The following is a 23,552-nucleotide window of genomic DNA, read 5'->3' on the forward strand; positions in this document are numbered from 1 at the left end:
GGACATCCCTTGTTGGGTTTTATTTTTCCTCAACCATCTTGGTCTTGATTATATTAGTAGAAAGTTGTTTTTAGCTATAAGATTCTGAAACTTTTTTGAATGGTCCATTATTCTGATAAAATGTCACGTTTAAAAGAAAAATTTTTAATATTACATTTAACATTACAAAGACAGCGTCACTACTGTAAACTAGAACTTTTTTTGATTGAAATAAAGCTGAAATAAAACGACAATGTTGAAATATTGCTTGTCACCTAACTGAAATAAAATAAGTTGTAGTATCAAAAGCTCTAGTATTAAATTAACTAAAACTTAAACTAAAATAAAAAAGCTATATATATATATATATATATATATAAATATAAATATAACTGAAAATAAAAAAATAAAAGCTTATTCAAAATAATAAATACTATAATAGTATATAAAAACACTAATGTAACACTGTAAAGACACACGCGCTCTCTTTCTCTCTCTGTCTGTTTCACACTCTTCTCTCTGTCTCTTTCACATATTTTCTCTCTGTTGAGCAGAGTTAGTGAGCTGTGCGGGGCTCTGTCTTCCTGATACCACTGGCTGGGCCAACTCTCCTCACACCTTTGTCCCCCCTGTCACCACGTAAGCCACAAAGCTGACAATCACTCCCATCCACACAGCCTCTTTCTGCCAGTGGGAACAGTGAAGCAGCCAGCCAGCCACCCCTGACACTGAGAGTATCTGAGGAACATAAGCTTGGGAAGAAAAAAGCACAAGCTTCTTGAAAGGGGGGAAAACAGATATGAGCCATTTCACTGGTTATGAAACTTAGCTTGATTAAAAAAACAAGAAGGAAACAAACTTGTAAAGTAAAAGGCTGCTTTCCTTCAAGTCAGAGAGTATGTGTGTGTGTGTTAACAGAGAACAATGCACACTGATCTAGATTAGCACATTTATACTGCCTTCATGTGACAACCATACAAGATATCAAAGTACAATATTTTGTGTTTTAGGAATATATACTCACATCATCTAAAATATTATTCCTCCTTTATCTCCTAAAGGGTTAGTTACCCCAAATATGAAAATTCTGTCATTAATTTACACTCATGCACTTTTTCTTCTAAAATTATATGACAGTTTTGTGATGAACTGACATTTTTTCCAAATCTGATCAATTAAAAATGTAAATATTAAGTGATCTATTTATTTATTTTTAAGGGTTAGTTCACCAAAATAAATAAATAAATAAATTTAAAAAAATCCTCACCCTCAAACCTATAAGACTTTTGTTCATCTTCAAAATACAAATGAAAATATCTTTAACAAAACCTGATAAATATCTGTCCCTCCATTGAAAGTCCATTGCACCCAAAATTTGACACTTCAAAAAGTTAATAAAGAAATGAATCAAGCTAAATTAGTCCAAGTCTTCTGAAGAGGTATGATCACTTTATAATTTGAACTGAGCTTTTATTCACATAAAACATTGATCAATGCTCATACAATAGCGCACATGAAATATGGTAAATGGGAAAACTCAAATATGCATGCTTGAAGATGAACAAAATTCTTATGGGTTTGGAGCAAAATTGTATGTAACTGATGAGAGAATTTTTATTTTTGGGTGAACTATTCCAATTTTTGTCAATATTTACACACTCTCATCTCATTTCAAATAATCTCCAGAGAGAACATAACGAGAAACCCCTTCTGCCTTTCATCATAAACATGAAAGCTCTTGATTAATATTTCTTATTTCCTGCAGAGCTCAATCGATGGCCATGTTGCTATTTTACACAACAGTCCGGAGTGCTCTCCATCCCCTCTAATCCCACATCAATGCCCTTCCTCTCCCCTCTGAACCCCTCTGACACCAGCCAGGTCCACCTGTAGAGATCTGCTCTCTTCCTGCTCTGTGCTCTATGGCCACTGACTCATGTGAAGAGTTTTAGATGCCAAATGCAGATGCTTTAATGAGCTATTGATTACATTTGTATGATAGGAAGATAATATGTATATCTTCATCTTTTGTGGCATAGACACATAGGCAGTTACGAGCGGACCTCATTTCAGAGGGATTACCAGAGCTTGGTCGCTGGGGGTTGTGGAGAGGAGACTCAATAACTCACACCTAATAGAGAACCTGAGCACAGGGGAAGATCAAGAGGGCACGATAATCATTTCTACAAAAAGGCCAATATAACAACATCAGAATTCAGTAAAGAGTCTCTCCTACAGGACCAATCACTGAAAACATGGGTGAGAAGACTCCCTGTTCACTTAGCATAACACAAAGAATTTGTTTGGCCAAAAATGTAAATCTGTCATCATTTATTTCATCAAAACGTGCATTTACTCTTGATGCAATTCAGTGCAGTCACAAATAATAGGGACTAGAGATTACAAGCTTTAAAAAGGACACAAAACACCATAAAAGTGTCACACAAGTAGTCCACATAAATCGTTTTCTTCTGAAGTTTCACAGCACTTTTTAATTCTAAAGTTACATGACAGCTCTGTGACAAAAATGTAAGTCAAAATTGAACACACTGGTCAACAAATTTAAATATTATGTAATCTATTTAACAAATTAAAATATTATGTAATCTATTTATTTATTTACTTTCTAAAGGGTTAGTTCACCCAAAAATAAAACCAAAAATCTGATGCTTCAAAAAGTTTATAAAGCAATGTAATCCACATGAATTGAGCAGCTTAATCCAAGTCTTCTGAAGATACACAATAGCTGTAAATGATCAACAGATTTAATTTAGACTTTTATTCATTTGTTTTTGTGCATAAATCAAGTTTGAGCTGTCAGGTGTCATTAAAAATGCCTTTACTTGTCTCAAAGATGTGAGATGTTATGTTTTGGAACAACATGAGGGTGTGTAAATGGCAGAATTTTGATTCCCTTTAAATATTACTAAAGGATCTTAGCCATTTTAATTCTGATGTTTAATTCTGGATGCCTGGATAAACCCCTGTACAGTAAAACTGGGTAAACTTTTATTGCTTGTTTAGAGAAACGTTTCGGCATTTCATTCAGATGTTTATGTAGTATGTTAGACTAGTTTAAGTGTTTATGTAGTTAATAAAACCTTACTTGTATCACACTTGACGTGTTCATTGTTTACTCATAACCGGAGTCAATAATCATGCAGATTTACGTTACAAACTTATAGAATTGTACAGTAAGAAAGTTATTTCCTTTAACCAGGAAATTAACGTTCTTAGAATTGACAAGACGGTTGACCCTGAGTGGTCAGCTAAATATCTACAGTGGATCTAAAATATTAATAATTAATCATAATTAGTTATGGTTAATTATTCATATTTCCTGTTGTGAGCTAAATTCGCTACATGTTATTATTTCAGTTTATTATATCCAGAGATAAATAAGACTGATTAGAATACGCCTGTGACTGACTGAAAAACACATCAGCCCACTCTTCAGACGGAAGGCGAGTTAGCAGAGATAAAACCTAATGTTGACAGAGAGAAAGGCCTCCTGTCAAGGCACATTGATTAGGAATTGAATTAAGCTCTAAAACTCTGCACAAAGAGACATAATCCAATAGAGCACCCATACCTGACATTTACTGCCCAGAATGAGCTTTTGTCTTGTTCCTCCAAGAGCTCATCACAGTCAGACTTGAGAGATGGAAAGGCTGATTTTCAATAAGGTCTTTATCTTTAAATGTCTGCTTCTCAACCCCTTGATCTGCCCAATTTATCTAATAAAATCCATGTGATTCTATCATTATCAAATGGCAATGGGACCTTCTCATTCTGGCTGTCATCCTCACATAGTTAGAAATAACCAATAAAACATAATTTATAGATTTTTGAGTGTTTCGCCTAAATCTTCCTGTCAAGCCTACAATCTTTGAGAGTAAGAAGATATTTATCATTTATTTATTTATAGCACCATGGCATGACTTTAGGGCAACAAAAAAAACATTTGGCTGAGATATGCTATAAACACCTAAAAACTGGTACTAATGTCATATTTATGGGATTTAAGTGAAACAATGCCATAATATTTTAAACTTGCTCAAATGAGCATCAGTTAAGGTAAGAGACGTATATCTAGAGAGTAAAGAGAGCTTTGGAGCAGACCCTCATCCCTATCAAACACACACACACACACACCAAGAGGAGAGCCAAGAGAACTGCACTGCCGTCGCTATGGAGACAAGGGCACCAAGCTCCTAACAATTCTATTTTTGTAGCGTGAGAGATAGAAGCTCCCTGTTTTCCCACTTCTCCTCTCCAGCAACAGCTTTTCATTCTCTCCACAAAATAAGGGAGTGTGGGGGAAAAAGCAGGTCAGCTATTATGTAATCTCACCCCTATATAACTCATTTTACCTCAGTCAATCATGCAGGGGAAGAACACAAACAAGAAAATAAACAAGCATGCAGCAAGAGATGGACTGGCCAGCTACACCGGTGGTGCAGATTCAACTCAAGGGTGAATAAAACACGAATGCTTGAGTCAAACAACCACTATTTAAATTCAAGTAGAGGGTGCTATTTAAATTAGCACGGCTCTTCATGTTAAACATTGTTTATGTGCACTAGATACAAATTTATGTTAATCTAAATGAGCATGATGGATGAGGGGATTTGGAGACTCGAGTGATCATAGTTTCAAATGACTCCGTTCACCACAAACTCATTTGCTCGATATGAGCGGCATCTTCACCCAATGACTAATTGAATAGAGTCAAGCTAATTTACAGGCCCCAGAACGCCACAGACACTTAGCGTCAGTGAGATATAGCACATATTAAATTAGAGCCCTGCCAACCATCCAGCCGGCTCCATCCTCGCTCATAGACGCAGCATTGCTCAAACACTGACTGGGCGATGCCGCACTTGCCTACGGAATAAATAATTCACACTTCCAGGTGCCCGGCAAGATGACTTCAAATGACACAAAATAATCTGGTCGTAAGGGATAAAAAAAGTTGTTTTTCAGGCACTATGGACATCTGCCTAAAAATGTTTCTCTTGTACTTGGGCTTTCCAGCTACACTGACTGTGCTCTCTGAAGAATTGTTTGCTGAAAAACAGTGACCGCTCCGGCTACATTTTTTCATTTCAGGATAATACAGAACTGAGCCTCTTGACTCTTGTGACCAATACAAGAACTGTAAAGGTATTAAAAAGTGAAAAGCACAGCTGAAGCTGTCTATAAGTGCCAGTATGAGACAGAAATGCAGTCTGAAGGAGCAGTACAGCTGCCAAGGAAACAATAACAACAGCAGCTGTCACTGAAATATGAGAAGACATACAGTGTCCCCGAAAAAGCATTTAGACACTTAAGTTGCACTTAAAAATGTCTGGATGTCATTCTTGTATGTAAAATGAGTGTTACCTTGGCTTTATTTGAAATAATGTGATTCCCAATACACACAAACTTCCCAGAGTGCCCTGTTGGTTACAGTGTTTACTTCCTTTTTAATTATATTTTTATTAAATATTTGTTTATTTGTGAAAAATACTTTGTCATTTAAAGTATAAGCATGTTTATTTTACACATTTATTTTTTAATCCATTTTAAAATTATTTCAAATTTCTTAAATATTAAATAAAATTATATTGGCTTTATATCGGCCATCGGCCACACTGCTTTCCAAGATATCGGCATCGGCTGTAAAAAAAAAAAAACAATATCGGTCGACCACTACTTGACAGGTGAATATTTGAGAACATTCTAAAAGAGGCCAGCTGACTTACTGAAACCACTGTCCTCCTCTTTAGTGCCGTCAATGGTTCCATCTGCTTGGAGCTGCAAATGAAAGCCCTGTCGACTGTACAGCTTTGTTACGATCCCCTTCAGCTGGGGCTCTGCAAAGAGACAGAAGGTAGAAAGAGAGAGAATGAGAAAAAGACAGGGTTAAACAGGCATTGCCACAGTGAAAGTGTTAGGGGCTTTAATGCTCCTGGCTTAGCAAGAGCTTTCCATGGTCTACAGATTTGAGCCTGCATTACAAACAAGAGATCAGACCACAGTGACAGAAGAACAGGAACAAAAACAAACAAACAAAAATATCTACATGTGGGAATAGTCACCAGAGCCACCACATAGAAAATTGGTGAGATCTGCAATTTGCAAGGAAACTGCAGTCTTCTGGCCATGATAAGAATTCATGCGAATATGTAAATGCAGAGAGCTGTATCACCTTACATGGGTCTGATCTGCATGACTGGAACTAAGAAGCACAACTATACAGGGCACAGCTCTCCTGTGCAAAATACCAGATTGCATCAGCAGATCTGTAGTTAATAAGGCTTAGAGAGTCGGTGGATCATGCTATTAACACTGATTAACTTTCATATATCAAAGGAGATTAAATATTAGGTTACATCTTATAATAAAAAATATTTATATATAATTTAAACTATTTAAAATGTAAAACATCCCCTAATATTTCAGTCAAGAGAATACAAAGAGAATATGCATATTTAAAATAAGCTTATTAGATATAAATCCAGAATAAACCAAAATGCATTAACACATAACACATGCTATAGTACGGTACAGTATAAATACATTACAACTGGTTGGATAAATGTCTGAATGAACATACTAAATTTCATATCGAAAGGCATCACTTCTCAACTTATTAAACATGGATATGGAAATATGCTTATGTTCATGTGTGTTGGCCCATGTGCATCTGTAAACAAGATTGTTAGGCCTGAGACTGTTTAATAAAGACAGAATCACTGCTACAAACAACTGCCACTCTACACACACAAACTTCTACACTTCTGCTTAGGTGTCACATAAGGGTTATGTAAGATGCTGTCTGGGGAGGGAGGCAAGGTAATTGGGGCTATGACAAGCTTGTAAGTAAACAGTTGTGCTGAATGTGTGCGTGGGATAGATGGATGGATGTACTTCACAATTAAAGAAAATTTCGACTGATTTCCAAGCAGAATATGATCCGTCTTGCTACTTATGGAGGGAGTTGTAAACTACAGATCGTCCACACAAAGTCTGACCACACACAGATCATCATAATATCAATAATGAATTATGTTACTTAATTATTTGACCTGAAGTCACTTTCCGTAGTTAATAGAACTATAAAAATCATTCAAAACAGGTAACAGCAGATTTTGCTGCAGAATATCTATATGGTCCAGATTGTGAGACTAAATCACCAGAGACTCTTCTAGCTTGCTAGATAGCTGTTGTCCAAAAATGTGCCAAACAATAACCTGCTTAGTTTGCTTTCTATTGTCCCTGTGTCTCTGAAGGGATGAAACACACTAGAGAGCTGACACTGAATCAGTATCAACATCACTGCAACACAATATCTGCAGAATAACAAAGTTGTATACAATTCTGTCTTTTCCCCCTTACAAATTATTTGGTCAAAATGCCTGAAAAGTTCAGTAAGGTCGTGTATCTGAGTTTGAATGAGATCTCACTCTAAAGTGTGAAAGTACATGCTGGCTGAAATTTGAAAGCAGTAAAGTGCCCTGCTTAATAGGAATGGCAAGTACTTTTTGAAAATTAAAAATGCAACATTTTAAAATCCATTATTTTTATAAGTACAGACACAAATGCATTGATAATGACAGAGACGCTGTTCCACATATAATAGCCATATTAAGTCAGGATTCAAAAACACAGGTAACATCAGACCTGGTCGTCTCCTCCTGCGCTTTTTGGAGCCGAAAAGCTTGACCCTGGAGAAGACACTGAGTCGATTGGGTTTCTCGCATGTTCCTTTGGTTTTGTTCGGACTGCTCACGCAGCGGCAGGCGTTTGATTTCTCACGCTCCCTCGCCTGCCTCTTCTGCCGAATAAGGGAGCTGGCGATCGCCGCAGCCATGGCCAGTTTGACGGTGCGACACCCAAAACTTTCAGAGGACACAATCCGTTTCCCCACCTCCTCAACGACACGATTTCTTTAGGCAAATCTTCACTGAACAGCTCACATTCAAGTCTTCATTCACAAGTCACCGCCATCGTTCGTTAATGAGAATGACAGATCGGCGGAAAGGAGTTGTAAACTAATACAGCTTTAACACAAAACGCAATTATGTAGGTGACGGTACGCGCATCTCTCCAACGCTCCTTTTCTTCGGAGATAAAGTCCTCAAACGGCTCTACATTCAATTGGCTGCAGTCTTACCGCATCTGTCTCCAGATAATGTCACTATCTAGCCATTTCGACTAAAAACGGAGAAGATGTTCCTCCAGACACCGAGCACACGTTTCGCAGCATCCCACAAAGCAGTCAGTCACAGCAGCACACAGAACAGAGCCATGTGAGAGAAACACCTGTTCGCGATTCCCTCTTGGGTGTGTGTGTGTGTGTGTGTGAGTGAGCGCGCGAGAGAGAGATTTAGTTTTCAGTTAATCTTCGGAATCCCTTTGTATTGTAGATACAGACGACTACAAGTTAAATCGTGGCGGTAGTCAAATTCGGAAAAGGTAAACCACTCAACGTGAAGACAAAACAGTTTGTTCGGTTTATTTGATTTATTGGATCTCTGCGAGTCGGTTCTTTCGAGCAGCTCATTTCAAAGAACCGGTTACAATGATTCAGAAATTATTTTACGTCATGGCGTAATTGGGTGTTTATCGTTTACTTCTGTTTAAACGAAATGATGTATTAAATAGACATTTAGATTTAGTTAAATGTAAACATTTCCAGTAGGTTTTATTAGCATCATTTTGCAAGAGGAAACATAAATAAATAAATCTAAACTACAAATTTTCTTTACCCGTCAGTTCTTGGTTAAAGGGGTCATATGATGCGATTTCAAGTTTTCCTTTCTCTTTGGAGTGTTACAAGCTCTTGGTGCATAAAGAAGATCTGTAAAGTTGCAAAGACTAAAGTCTCAAATCCAAAGAGATATTCTTTATAAAAGTTCAGATTCAGCCACACCTACCTAAAACGGCTCGTTCTAACACGCCCCCACATATCTACATCACTATGTGGAAATATTAGCATAATGCAGCCCAAATGTGCACGCAAAGAAAGAAGGCGTGGTTTCAGGAACAGCAGTCGTGTTGATGCAGCATGTCAGGGAGACGCTGTGTGATTCAGTGCGAAAGCAAAAGCACTTTATTTGGCCTTCCGGAAGTAGATGCAATTAGGAATCATTGGTTAAGATTTATTTACAACAGAACAGCACAACCCAGATGTTCGAATTTGTGCAACGCATTTTATGGACGACAGTTTTTTAAACCTAGAAGAGTACGAGGCTGGCTGTGCACAAAGGCTATTTCTAGGAAGAAAAAAAAAAAAGGTCAATTCCGACTTTGCTATGACAATCTGGAGCTTCTGAATCAGCGACTGTAAGTATGTTTTGTTATTAGTTTAAGTATTTGCTATTGACTGTTCAAATGCGGAGTTTTGCGCAGCGCAGAGTAACGCATCGTGTGTGTGTGTGTGTGAGAGAGAGAGAGAGAGGGGAACAGGGTCACATCACAGGAGAGTGAACTGCCTGTCAGAAATCATAGCACGTCAGCTGTCTTAACCGTGGCTTGTGTACTGGCTCATCACTGTGTCGGTCACGCGACTCTGTTGCCCTTTCGGGCTTGAACTGATGGTAAAACTAACGACATTATTAACTGTCTTGATATTTACTTTGAAAGCTGAAGCTGCGATTATGGTAAGGGGCGTTACATTTCCGACACATGCTTGTGGTGTTTGGCCAATCACAATGCACTGGGTCAGCTGGCCAATCAGAGCAGACTGTGCTTGTCAAAGGAGGGACTTTGTAGAAAACAAAGCGTTTGAGAGAGGCGGGGCATAGAGGATCTACAATAATGTACAGTATTTGAAAAAGAATGTGTTTTTTGAACATTAAAGCATGTCAGCATAGTCTGTTACACCAAATACACCAAATAATGATCTTTAAAATAGCATCATATGACCCCTTTAATTACGAATCTGCCATGTCTGAAAGAAACTAGGCTGTAATCCCATTGGTATTAAACAAATGTTATCCTATATTAAATTGTGTTATTCGATTAAATTCCTGAAGCGTATATTAATATATTTGTGTTAATATGTACTTAATTAATATGTTATTCTAGCTGCGCATGTAACACGTCCGAAAGAGGGCATGTCTCGGTTCAGTGGGTCAGTGGTGACCAATTCAAAATCGTTTCAACCGATTCACTGAAAAGAGCAAACTTGGACGATTCGAACATCGATAGTTCGTGAACGTTTCCTTCCACAGAGCTGTTCTGGTGCGGAGGACGAAGAGTGAGGAACAACAAAACAACATTTTTAATGTTGTAGTGAAGTGCGTAAAGATTAGTCCTAAAAACTAGAGTTCTTAGATTGATCGCCTGTGATCAATTTCTAACAAGGAGACGAATCTCGGGCTGCACCGTTAGAGACTCGCGGAGACGGTGACACACACAAATGTGACAGCTGCAAGTGAACTGGAGCTCTTGAAGCTTTATAATGTTTAGGCAGTTACACAGTCGAACATAATGTGCCACTCATGTGTTATATTTCTTTCCCAAACATAACGGATCGCGTGGAAACAACTGAGTTGCGATGTCCTGATTGGAGGAGTGTTGGTTGCCATGGGAGTGAGTTTCCAGCGAGCGTGGCAAAAGCACAGTTGTCTTCTGGCCCACTCATAATAACATGCATTGATATGCATATTCATATTTGCACTGCATAATTTTCATAAATAATAAATAAAATACTGTTGTAACATTGCTTCAATCCGAGATGTACGATGCATAGGCTATTAAAAAAAATATTAGGATTTTTTTTTTTTACCTGCATTACTGGGAAGATTAAGAAACGTCCAAATCAAATAAAATCACGTTAAGTGACTGATTGTAGGACGCCTTACACTCAACATCCTCAGTAACTATTATCGATCTCAACCTTTCAGACTCCTGCCCTGATCATTTAACAGCAGAGCGCCTTACAGAATTGTATATGCTCATCAACAGCGCCATCTACTGTCCAATAATCTCATCATAAGACGCAATACGACTCAACTACACGTTTGAACGGAAGAAAAACATCAACGGGGGAAAACCACATATTATTTTGATTCAGTAATGCAAAGTTACTCTGAAAATAAAATGCTAGAAAATACTTTCACCCCTTCTCGTGTCAGTAACTTGCATCTTTTAGTTGAGCTAAATAACCGTGGGTTCTCTGAGGTGCGCAAATGTGATTCAGTCCACCTAAAAATTCGGTTTTAATATTTAATTAGGGTAAATATTATGATAAATGTTATTAAAATTAAAACCTGTAATCTTTAAAGATACACGCTACACAACTAATAATACAATACGGGATTAAGACGGGATAAAGAAGACATAAAGAAAAATAAACATGCGATAAAGAAAGAAGACGCTAATGCGTTAGATAACCCGCATCTTTATCTGCAGTTCAGCACCTCGGACAGCTCCACAAACTGACAGCCCAGAGAAAAGTTAGACAAAACAAATAGACAACAAAACTTGAACCTGAAACCAATAAAGCCCTCTAAAAGTAATACACAATGAATCCAGCAGTTCACTTTCAATACTTGGTATAAAATTCTACATGTGACAAAAAGTGAAGAAAAACCTTACCTGATGTTGATTTTCTGAGAGGAAATGTCATATTTAGCAATTAAATATGGGAAAGAACAAAGCAGGAAGACAGTGGTGATTCAAGCAGCAGCAAGCAGGAGGATGTTTTCAAAGTTTTAACCATACTAAAAGAAATCCTAATGGAACAGTCGAGAGGCCATCAAGGCGGGGCCAGCTGCATTCAGAAATCATTAATGGACATTAGTGACTAGCCATTACGACTTCTAAAGCGGTCATTAAAGATTCATTGGGAAGCGCTGTTGATCCGGCAAACACAGGGCGTGTGTTCACTAAACTGCAGTGCTCTGGGTCAAAATTGCAGGGAGAAAATCGAACATTGTACTTCCTACTAGAGCAGAGCTTTCGTTCCTCTCACGTTACAAAGAAATGGCTGTAAAGTGATCCTTTAATGCGTCGCGTAAACCAGTTATACCAGACCTTCCATTCTCCACTCAGAAGCATCAACGAGCATCTGCAGATAAACGGCAAACATTAGCTGTGCTTTTCCCTTCTGTTGTTCTCAAAGTGTCTGACAGATTTAACAGTGATCTAAGCATCCAGATAAAAGAGATTCAACACAATTTTTTTAATAAAACAGCTGCTGGTAGTCCAGTAAACTTTCACGATCTTGACAAAACTATTTGAAATAGGAAGGATGAACTTTAATATCAATTCCATTTCATTAATAGCAGTCTGAAGATTTAAACCACGCAAGGTTTGCATATTCATAAGCATGAGCAAATTAATGCAGTTAGACTGATGATTGAACAAAATAATCAGCCGCTCATAGTCACAAAACAGCTAAATATAACGGTCACAATAAATATGTTTATTATGACTGAAGTAGAAAATGTTAAATGAGGCAGATCTCAGGTGATTCTCTAAAACATCACTGAAAGTGAATCCAATAAACAATCATTTCTGACCTTCAACAGCACCTTCATTTCAAGTGTATTAATAAAGGCATCAGTGTCTGTTATACCAAAGGTAAATGCAAAAGTAAGGATATAAAAAACATTGTGAAATGTAACAAGAGATCCACTGTCCAGATGAATGCAAAATGCTTTTCCACAACAATCAGATGATAGTCTTTAAATTAAGGATTTGGTGGGAGGGATCTACAGCATCAGACACTTACTATATTCACTCCAAAAAACATTTACTGCCAATAAGACAAGTTCACTTTATTGCATCTACTGACACACACCATTATGGTTAACTGTGAATATACTGTAAGCAATGTTGTATGTTTAATCTTGCACCATGTGCCCCCCCCCCCCCCCCCCCCCCCCCCCCCCGTGGAGCCCATAATTATACAAGCCCTAAATATTTATTAAAAATGGCAAATAGAGAAGGAATGATTCATGAATCACTGCCTCAAAAGTGTTTATCAATGGTTTGTCCACTAGATGGAGCAAACAAATCATATTTATAAAGCTGTGCAGTCCTTCCATGACTTCATAAAGCCAATTATGTTTGTCCAATACATTATTATGTAACTGTTAATACATACCTATTACTGATATTTAGGTTATATTAATATAAGCTAAATTACAATGACCTATTTTATAACGTTAACAAGTCAAAGTTGAACATTTTCCAGTTATTTGCATATTTATTAGAACTTTACTCTTACTTCACTCTTCAGAGGTCAAAATGACCTCTTTTTTTTTACAACATAGATTGTAAGATCAATAAAGTGGAAATGGGAATTTTTGTGGGGTCAAAACCTGACAATGGCTTTGTATTTTAGCATTTCCAGAAACCTGAAGTCAATCGGCTTTTTGATGCCTGAAATATAGTTTGTGGTTGAGCTCAAGATATTTTCACTTACTTGTCGTGAAAAAAGCAGTCACATAACAAGTGGCTAAATGGGATTACCAAGGTTGTTAGGGATATTAAATATCAACACGCTAAACAGGTAAACTCATCTATCTACTCGCTAGTCCACTTTTACAACCTCACCATGTTAATGATTGCGCTCTTAATGTCAGGGTTTTTACCTCTGCTGATTGTGTATAGAAATATCATAAAAGTTGTTTATCTGTGAAGATTATGATAAACTAAACATGTACAAATCAAAGTTTTGTCGGTCAGAGCTTATTTTCTACAATAGTTTTGTTAAGGGAACTAGGGTGATGCAAACTTCTCAGTTGCTTTACAAAAATACGTCATTGCTGCAGCACTCTATAAGAAACTAACACTGACAAGGACAAACAAATATAGAAATATTCATGACTTCATATGTTTTTTCTTTGCGTCAATGGCACTTGTTTTTTGGAGTTGGAGTTTGAGTTGAATGATAAATGGAGCAGAGGGTCATTTAACACTAATGACATAAACATTTAATTTCAGGTCCCCGAAGGTCGATTACAAACATATAGCGAATATGAAAAGACATTGCTATTTAGCATCAACCATAAAGTGCAGACAAAAGGCACAGAGAAAGTCACAGCTGATCAGAAGGCGCAAACAGCTTGATGATTATGATGATGGATTATAGGAGCTCTGATGAAAGACACTGCTGGACAATTAGTGTGACTGCTGTCCACTGAAAATTAGCTACCTTTACAATACCTATGCTGGTTTTACAACATCCTCAGGTGGTTCAAAATTCACAATCCTCCCCCCACTAAAGAAGCGCAAACCAGCGGTGTTCACTGATTGTTCTGCTTGTCTGAACTGCAGAAATGTCTCATCAGAGGGTTCACAAAAACTGACTCATAACATACAGCAAATGCCTTGCAGATGAGGAAACGGCCACAATAGAGCACCTGTTTTATTACATTCACTGCGGTATTACAGAGTTGACACACACACACACACACACACACACACACACTGTTAATTGTGCCAGTTCCTGCTGACACACATAGGCACACAGATGGCCATACTGATCCTCTCTCATCGCCTGGGAACGCTCAGATATCAGCAACATACAGCCTTCTCTTCTCCAAGCACAGCCAGAAAGAATGACATCATCCCTCAAAGATGCGCAGACATCATGGCTGTGAGAGCATTCAATGGCCACTAGATAGAGCTGTTGTTAACAGACTTTGAGATGCACAGGCAGTTGCAGAGAACGAAGAGCCTTTTGACCTCTGCATCTTATTTTCTAACCTCAGTGAAAGGTAGAAGGTGTGTAATATTTAAAACACATTCATTTTTGAGTTGTGTCAATGATTATAGGTTAGTGGGAGTATTCAAAAGGTGATCACTGACACAGAGGATCAATTGGGTGTCATGTTTTACCTTTAAACAGCAAGTGGAACGAACAGAGATTAAGCTGAAAATGGCGGGGGAGAAAGAGTGAAGATGAAGTATGTGTTGTTCTAATGTGGCCCAGGAGCCCATGAGGGTTCACAGCATCTTACTGCTGCTAAAAACAGGAGGGCCTTCTGGTGAGCGCTGGCCACTAGCTCTGTGGCAATGCAGGCGTTGTCATGGAGACAATGTCTATATCAGTTCGTGTGTGTGTGTGTGTGTGTGTGAAGTAGATGGGGGAAGGGGAATATCATCTACAACCCTCTACTACCCCCCATTCCCCCTTTTTTTCTCTTTCTCTTCACGCATTGTCTTTAACAGCAAAATGGGATTTTCAAATCATGTCCACAACCAGGTTACCCGTCACATGCGGTCTGCTTTGAGCCGCTGATGTAATAAGTGTTAGACGTGAGAAATAAAATAAAGTGTAATTGGAAGAGATGAAGGAGAGATTGGGAAAATAAAATAATAGGGTGGGTGCAACAGAATGAGAGGGATGGGGCATATTTGTCATCATTGAATGTTATAATAAGGAGAAGATGAATGCAGAGATTGTGAGTGACAGAAAATAAGAAAGAGCAGCAAAAAGGATGAATAAAATGAGGCTGTGATAAAAAATAAAAAAAAAACATTCCACCAAAGTCTAAATAAATTAACCTCCATGTTCTGTTGAAATTTTTTCGGGGGAGTCTATACATGTATGTTATTTCTAAAAAATAAGATTTTTAATTGTTTTTGACATCATCTTATGCTCATCAAGGCTGCATTTATTTGATCCAAAAATATTGTGAAATATTATTACTATTACAAATAACTGTTTGGTATTTGAATATATTTTAAAATGTAATTTATTCTTTTGATGGCAAAGCTGAATTTACTCCAGTCTTCACTGTCTCATGATCTTTCAGAGACCATTCCAATATTCTGATCTGGTGCTCAATAAACATTTCTTATTATTATCAAAATAAAAACAGAAATCTTTTATAACTTTATAAATGTCTTTACTGTCATTTTAATCAATGTAATGCATCTTTGCAAAATAAATAAATAAATAAAAATAATAAATGAATGAATAAATAAATAAAATTTAAAATGGGAAAAAGTATGAATGTGTGAAAATGTGTATGTATGTATGTGTGTATATACTGTATATATATATATATATATATATATACACACACACACACATACACACATATATACATTTTATATATATATATATATATATATATATGTACACACACACACAAAAATAGTCTTCTATACTCATCAAGGCTGTATTTATTTGATCAAAAATACAGAAAAAACTGTAATATTGTGAAATATTATTAAAATTTAAAATATTTATTTTTGTGAAACAGCGCTGAATTTTCATCAGCCATTACTCCAGCCTTCAGTGTCACATGTTCCTTCAGAAATCGTTCTAATATGCTGATTTATTATCAGTGTTGAAACTATTGTGCTGCTTAACATTTTTTTGGAACCTGTGATACTTTTTCTTTGATTCTCTGATGAATAAAAAGAACAGCATTTATTTATTATTTATTTATGTAATTTATGAATTCTCTGTATTTTTGATCAAATAGATACAGCCTTGATGAGCATAAGAAACTTATTTAAAAAACATAAAAAATCTTACTGATGTGTGGTACGTAAGCAGTGCAGAAGCAGCACTGACTGTGCTTTCACACAGGAGTCCACTACTGATCTGTGGCGGTTTACTACAAACACAACATTTATCCATTATTTTGATTTCAAATCCAAACATTGTTACTTAAAATGCTTTTTCAGCATTGTGATTCTTTTTGTACACAGTACAGTAATGCAATTTTTCTTAGACGTGTTTAAACACAATAAATATAAGAAACACATAATTCAGTGCTTTTTACTTTTGCTTTTACTTCTAGATTTATATATTAAGTTGCTCAAGCAAGCGGCAAAAAATTTAAACTTCTTTTCTTACATTATCATAAACATTCTAAATGAAAATTTACCATTGACATAAAAAGTCAACTCTACTGCCTTTTCTTTTGCATTTAAAACTGTATTACAAGCAATCCTGCAGTTCATAAAGAACTTTGTTTCCCTACCTCCACGTGCCTTTTATTATTGCCTTGTTTATTTGAAAGTGCTCTTTTACTTTAAACCTAGCCAAAAAGCCATAGCCTATATGTTGACTGTGAAACACAGTAGACTTTAATTATATGCATTTATGGTGTAATTACTTCATTTTCGTGACAATCCATGTTCATATTTACCGCAAAAAATGCGCAGTTACTTTAATTCAGGCTTGCAGCGCAGCAAAAATAGACTCGGTGCAGAAACGATCTCTGCATTGCTGCAGACTCACCGCTCCTAAACGCACAGCCAGACTGCAACCATGTGCAGTGTGAATGCTTTAAACTGTTAACATGAGCGCGGAAAAACATGCACTGCATAAGCACTGCAAACGGAGTATGTGTGAACCTGCCGTTATGTCTGTGCGCTGCGAGTGCGCATGAGCGCACAGTCTCCAGGAGAGCGTGCGAGCGCTGAATGGTTTAAACACTGACAAGAATTAAAAAGAAATGCAATTTATGAACTTTAGTGACGATGCGACACTGCCTCAATTGTGACAATTCCTGTGTCAAGTGCAGCGTGCAGCTAGCTTATAGTGCAGACTAGATGTGATTTGAAGCCATTTGCGCCTATTGAGAGAGAAAGAGAGCGTGCGCGCACGGTGATTCATTCACGCTGTTTGTGAAATTATGTCTCACATACATTTTTCAAATCACTTTTTAGGTTATTTAATTAAGAAATATGAATTGTACCTCACCTTCAGCATTATAATTATTTTACCCTAGTCGGACAGAGACTGAGACGGTGCCGCTGTATGTCGTGCCAAACCTCTCACAGCAGAGAGGTTTGGCACGTTTGAGATAGGTTTTTTTAGATTGGCCTTTATAGAGACCGCCAAAACATCCCAAAGTGATTATCGGCCGATAGCGATCTGTAGCCGATCAATCGGAGCACCCAAAGTATGTGAGATCTCTGAGATAATTAATGTAATGTTTTTCATTCAGTATGTTTGAAGCATGATAAATTAGAAGCTGTTTAAAATCCATTCTTTTAAGATTAATCTTAAATGTTATACTTGAATGTGAAGTATGTTTTTAAACTAGTCCTTGACCCCAACCAGATCATTATTGTAATTTTAATTATATATTTGCTCTTAAATCCTTACACAAAACAGCACAGTCCTGGCTTTGTAGGAGAGGAAATATAACAGGGATGAGCAGTTACATACATCATAAAGTCAACACTGCCCCAATTATCAGGCTGTTGTGTCCTCATTAGACCATCAGCTGCATTAGCAGGGGTGAGCAAGAGTCCATCACAGACCAGGCGGCTGATCATTCTGCAACAACCAAGTACACAACTATGGCTAATTTCATTCTAGACCTCAAGGGACTCCCATTTAGCTTGAAGGAAAATTCAATTCAGAGACTCATATCTAACACTCTCGGAAAAACGCTATGTACAGTTACTGTGTGTCCTAACTCAAAGGAATAAAGAGTATGCATCAATAATCGGAGATAGTAAGGAAGGTAATTACAGATGGCTGCTCTGTCCACTTCACAGTGTGAGGACACTTTAACTGAGTGCTATCAGAACAGATAAAGGAGTCATTCTAACAAGCACTGGAAGTCATCATGGGTCATGCGAAAAGATGTGCTTTTAAAGCTGGAGTGTGCTATTAGCTTCAGCAAAAAAAAAAGATTAAAAAAAATATAGTTTCAAACTTTGCTGAAAATTTGCTTACACTCAGGCCATCTAAGATGTAGATGAGTTTGTTTCTTCATCAGAACAGTTTTGGAGAAATTTAGCATTACATCACTTGCTCACCAATGAATCCTCTGCAGTGAATGGGTGCCGTCAGAATGAGAGTCTGACAGCTGATAAAAACACAATAATTCACAATGTGACTCCAATCCATCAATTAACATCTTATGAAAAGCTGCATGTTTGTAAGAACCAAATTCATCAATAAGGCATTTTTAACTTCAAACCGCTTCCAGTGAAAAAGTCCATCCCCTGCTGTCATGACTTTTTCACTAGAAAGAGCAACATTATGAATAGAGGACTCGTATTTTAGCCGGAAACAGCAATTTGAAGTTAAAAAGTTCTTGGTGATTTATTTGTTTATTGCAAACATGCAGCTTTTCACTTCACAAAACATGAACTTTGATGGATTGGAGTATTGTGGATTACTTGTGGATTATTGTGATGTTTTTATCAGCTGTTTGAACTCTCATTCTGACGGCACCCATTCACTGCAGAGGATCCATCGGTGAGCAAGTGATGTAGTGCTAAATTTCTCCAAAACTGTTCTGATGAAAAAACAAACTCATCTACATCTTGGATGGACTGAGGGTGAGTACATTTTCAGCACATTTCAGCTGAAGGATTCAAGAAGCATAACATCACGCAAACACAAAATATGGAAAGTAAAGTGTTTACAGTGTAGAACAGAATCCAATCTGTTTTGTTGTGAACAAGGTGCCCATTTCCTGTGTTGAGCATGAGTTCATAAAGCCAGCCTCAATCCTGGTCTGAGAGCTTGCACTCTTTGATGAGTGGGAGAAGTCTCAATCTCCAGAGCCAAATGAGCTGTGAAATGGCACACAACAGTGAGGCTCCGTGCTCGGGCCCATCTGACCTGAATGAGTAATCTGAGTGCTAGTTTCATTTGTATGAGCTTCACAGAGCCTGAGAGAGAGAGCTGCCCCAGGTGATGCTGCGAGCCGAAGACAGCTGCAAACCCTGTTACACATCCTTACTGTCTCAATTCTGAGAGGAAACAACCACAGTCATGCTCATTCAAATGTGCCCCCTTAGTTTTTGAGGCATTTTCATTTTGAATGCAAAAAAATACATAAAATAAAAATAAATATATACAGTAAATACACTACTGATTAAAAGTTTGGGGTCAGTAAGATTTCTTTTTTGTTTAAAGAAATTGATTATTTTATTCAGCAAGGATGCATTAAATTGATCAAATGTGACTGTAAAGACATTAACAATGTTACAAAAGATTTATATTTAAAATAAATACTGTACTTTCTATTCATCAAAGAATCCAGAAAAACGTATCCAGGTTTCCACATAAATATTAAGCACCAATATTAATAATAAGAAAAAATGTTTTTTGAGCAGCAAACAAGCATATTAGAAGGATCATGTGACACTGAAGACTGGAGTAATGATTCAGCTTTGCCATCCCAGGAATAAATTACATTTTTAAATATATTAAAATACGCATGTTTGGTGGTGAGCATAAGAGAATTTAAAATACATAGAAAATTCTGTCAGACCCCAAACCATTGAACAGTCTAGCAAATAAATACATCAAACAATCAATCATGTTGCTAAAACTCATGGATAGAGATAACATTTTCATATATAGTGACATAAAAAAATTATAAATAAATGGTGGCTACTAGGCTGACACCACTTCTAAACAACAAAGTAAACTAAATCACAGCAGCTATGTGCACATAATCATGATACCTTCACAGTCTTCTAAGACCAGATTTCAGCCAGCAAGTGGCTAGTTTCTCAGAAAGAGGCCATGCAGGCACTGCACGATGAGGCTAGCCCAGATTACTGCTGTTTCTGGGTTGCTGAAAGATTGTACCCTACTTTACCATCATGGGACTGAGTGAGTGGAGATCAGAAAACGAAAGACACCTTATATACAACAGGTAGCCCATTTAAAGAAAGTTTTAAGAAATTATAATGGCATAACTTTTACCTGTAGAGTTACACATGCACATAGCTTACAGTATGTTATTCCAGCAGCCAAGTAAAAAATCTTGCAATTTTACTGCCTTGACACTGGGACCCTTAAAGGAAGGATCTGGATTTCATTGCTTCAGATAGCAACAGTGGCATCTACAAACCAACAATATCTTGTCTCAGAACTCACTCCACTTTTCTGAGCAATTCCGAGTCACTTTTCTGAAACCTTAAACTTTTTTGTGTGAAATGTCTTGACTAAAAATAATTTTAGTGCTATTTTTCATAATAAATGCCACTTGCTTTCGCTTATTTTAAGTTTTGTCATATAATGCAGACATGCATTCATTAAGTGTAGCTTAAGAGTCCACTAAGTATTTTTGTTCTGTTAATTCATTGCTGTGTGACCCAAACAGGTCTGTATTTACTGCTATAATGAGCTCAATAAAGTTTATAGACCACTTCTGTTCTCTGTAAAACTCATTCACAGCTTATTAAAACACTGATATGCTGCCAAACCCCAGTTCACCGGGCAAGACTGCGTCCACCGCAACATGCAGGTTGTTAGTTTCTAACAATAATAACAATTTAATGTGATTAATTATGAAATTACTTTTTTGTGCGTGTGTGTGATTTACTCATTTACACACACTGGCTACATTTGTGATCAAAATTTAGTTTAGCTTGGTTACCAGTGGGAAAACAAACACAGAGGCTTCTTTTGCATATAAAACTGCTGACAGTTAACATCACATTGAATGAGCTATATAACTTAATTTGTATTATATATTTTATCACTTTCTTCACCTGATTTTTTCCCTGTTATCCTGTAAAATAATGTTATATAGAAATCTTAATGATATTCCAAACCTGTATGACTTACTTTCATATATGGAAAACAATTAAAAGAAGATATGTCTCAATGTTTTCTGGACCCCATTGACTTGTATGATTGTTGTGCTCCACATACAGTTTAAGTTGGAGTTTATATGCATCTACTGTATCTCTCTTTGGACAGCCAAGCTTCAAGTCGCTTCCATGTGCACAGCGAATGCATTATACAAAGTGTTTAGGGTGTGTTTTATTCGTTTGAGGCCTTCTCTTTTCATCTTTTTACATTCTTTCCTTTTTTCCACCCTGCATAGTTTGTGATCTAAGCAGACGCTCATGCAGTGTGAGCTGTCTGAATAGGAGGTCGAAGAGTAAACAGCAATTGAAATTCCTTTGATTCTGCCACTCTGCGCTCTCGTCTGCTGCCTCACGAAAACGCAGCAGTCCATTAGCTGCAGGCGCTCTCATTTCTGAAAGCCAGTGGAATAATAATAATTCTGACATTAATGAAGTAGGAAGAGTGAGGGCTAAGAACAAAGCTTTGTGCCAAAACTCTTTTTATTGTCTTGGTTGAGACCTCAGACAATGAGTTTTTCTTTATTTTTGATGTCTGTGTCTCTTTCTTTCTTTCCCACCCCCTCTTTGTAAGGCATGTTTATGACATTTTGGAGTCTGGAACTACAAGAGGTTAAATAATAACTATAATAAACAACTACAATTTGAATTGTAAAAAATGAATAATAGAAAATGTGTAGGCATTATCGCAAATAAACCCAAATAGGGAGATCAGGGGTTTATTATCCAGCTACTAAATAAGTAGAAATAAAATCAACATTTGAACTGGAAATATTTGATGTAAAAAGAAATAGACGGTGGTGGAGAGGTTAACACTATGCTAAAATCAGTTGCCTGGGGCGGCGGTCAATTATACAGCTTAACAGTCATTATACGCAAATATTTGTCTGCAAGACGCCACAACTGACCAATCAGAATCAAGCATTTTGGAAAGCCATGTAATAAGTCTCAATATGATTCTGAGATTATGCTGAGCTTCTGCAAAGATAAGGGACAAGTTCAAGCGATTATAGCCTGTTCCCAAGCATTACATTACCATGATTTACTTCCGTAACCAGGGTGGATTGGGCATCCTTTTGGATTGGAAGCAGCCATTTGATCCCATTTAAAAACATCTGCCATAACAAGCACACACTGCAGAAGGAGTCGGACTCACGCTGCTATAAAATCAGTGAGGCTTAAGTGCAGATCATCACACAAAGCTTACAGAGTTATCCAGCGGCCCCCGCTAATCAGCTGATAAAGCGCGCGGCCACTGCCGGAGGGATAGCATTAATCAGGCCTTTATCAGTGATAGTGCTGAGATTAGCGCTAGCTGGCATCATCAGTGCTGCCTTTTGTATGCTGGGTCCTATGACGACGATGGCGCTTGATTGCTGCATATTACATCATCCGAAGCATGCGTCTGAATGCTGTGACAGCCAATCAGACAGTTTCATGTCTGATGGAGGGGGTAAGAGGGAAGAGAGCACACACGCATGGCCCACATTCTAACACCTCTGTTAGACACAGACTACGTAATGTAGTCTGTTAAGATACTGTCAAGATGGGTGCAAAATTAAAGGGATAGGTCAGCCAAACATGATACATTATGATATCATTTATTCACTCTCATGTTGTCCCAAAACCGTATGACATTTTTTCTTCTGTGGCACATAATAGAGAGAAATTCTGAAGCTGGTTACTCTTCTCCACGTAATTACGATGAATGAGAACTGAGGCTTTTAAGCTTCCAAAAAATGCAAAAGCACCATAAAGAAAAAGTTAGCCCATATGACTTATGATACTTCCATTTTGGAGCTTTATAGCCCCAATCCTCATTCATTTTCAATATAAAGAACAGTCAGGAAATTCTTCCAAAAGTCACCATTTTCATCCCTTTAACTGTCTGCCACACCCGTCAATGCTGGAAAACTGATAAATTAATATTTATTAATATTTCTTGTTAATATTAAAAAAAAAATCTAACCAACAAAAGAGCAACAGTATGTACAGTAAGTGCTGTGACAAGTGCCAGTAAGTCTAATGCAGTA

At 37.2% G+C, this 23,552-nt stretch overlaps 1 protein-coding gene across 5 annotated transcripts in view; it reads right to left on the reverse strand.

The window, feature by feature from the left end:
- LOC107601138 (fibroblast growth factor 13) overlaps positions 1-23,552 on the reverse strand; it is a 152,486-nt gene that overhangs the window by 24,123 nt on the left and 104,811 nt on the right. For 4 of the 5 annotated variants that reach the window (XM_016293193.1, XM_016293192.1, XM_016293191.1 and 1 more), the window contains exon 4: positions 5,727-5,837. In XM_016293193.1, coding sequence (XP_016148679.1) covers positions 5,727-5,837 — 111 coding nt within the window. Of the gene's footprint in view, positions 1-5,726; positions 5,838-7,647; positions 8,487-23,552 lie in introns of those variants that run through there. The other variant, XM_016293194.1, reaches the window with a different exon arrangement.

This window comes from Sinocyclocheilus grahami, unplaced genomic scaffold (assembly GCF_001515645.1).
Source record: "Sinocyclocheilus grahami isolate Dianchi unplaced genomic scaffold, SAMN03320097.WGS_v1.1 scaffold299.1, whole genome shotgun sequence".
NCBI lineage: Eukaryota > Metazoa > Chordata > Actinopteri > Cypriniformes > Cyprinidae > Sinocyclocheilus > Sinocyclocheilus grahami.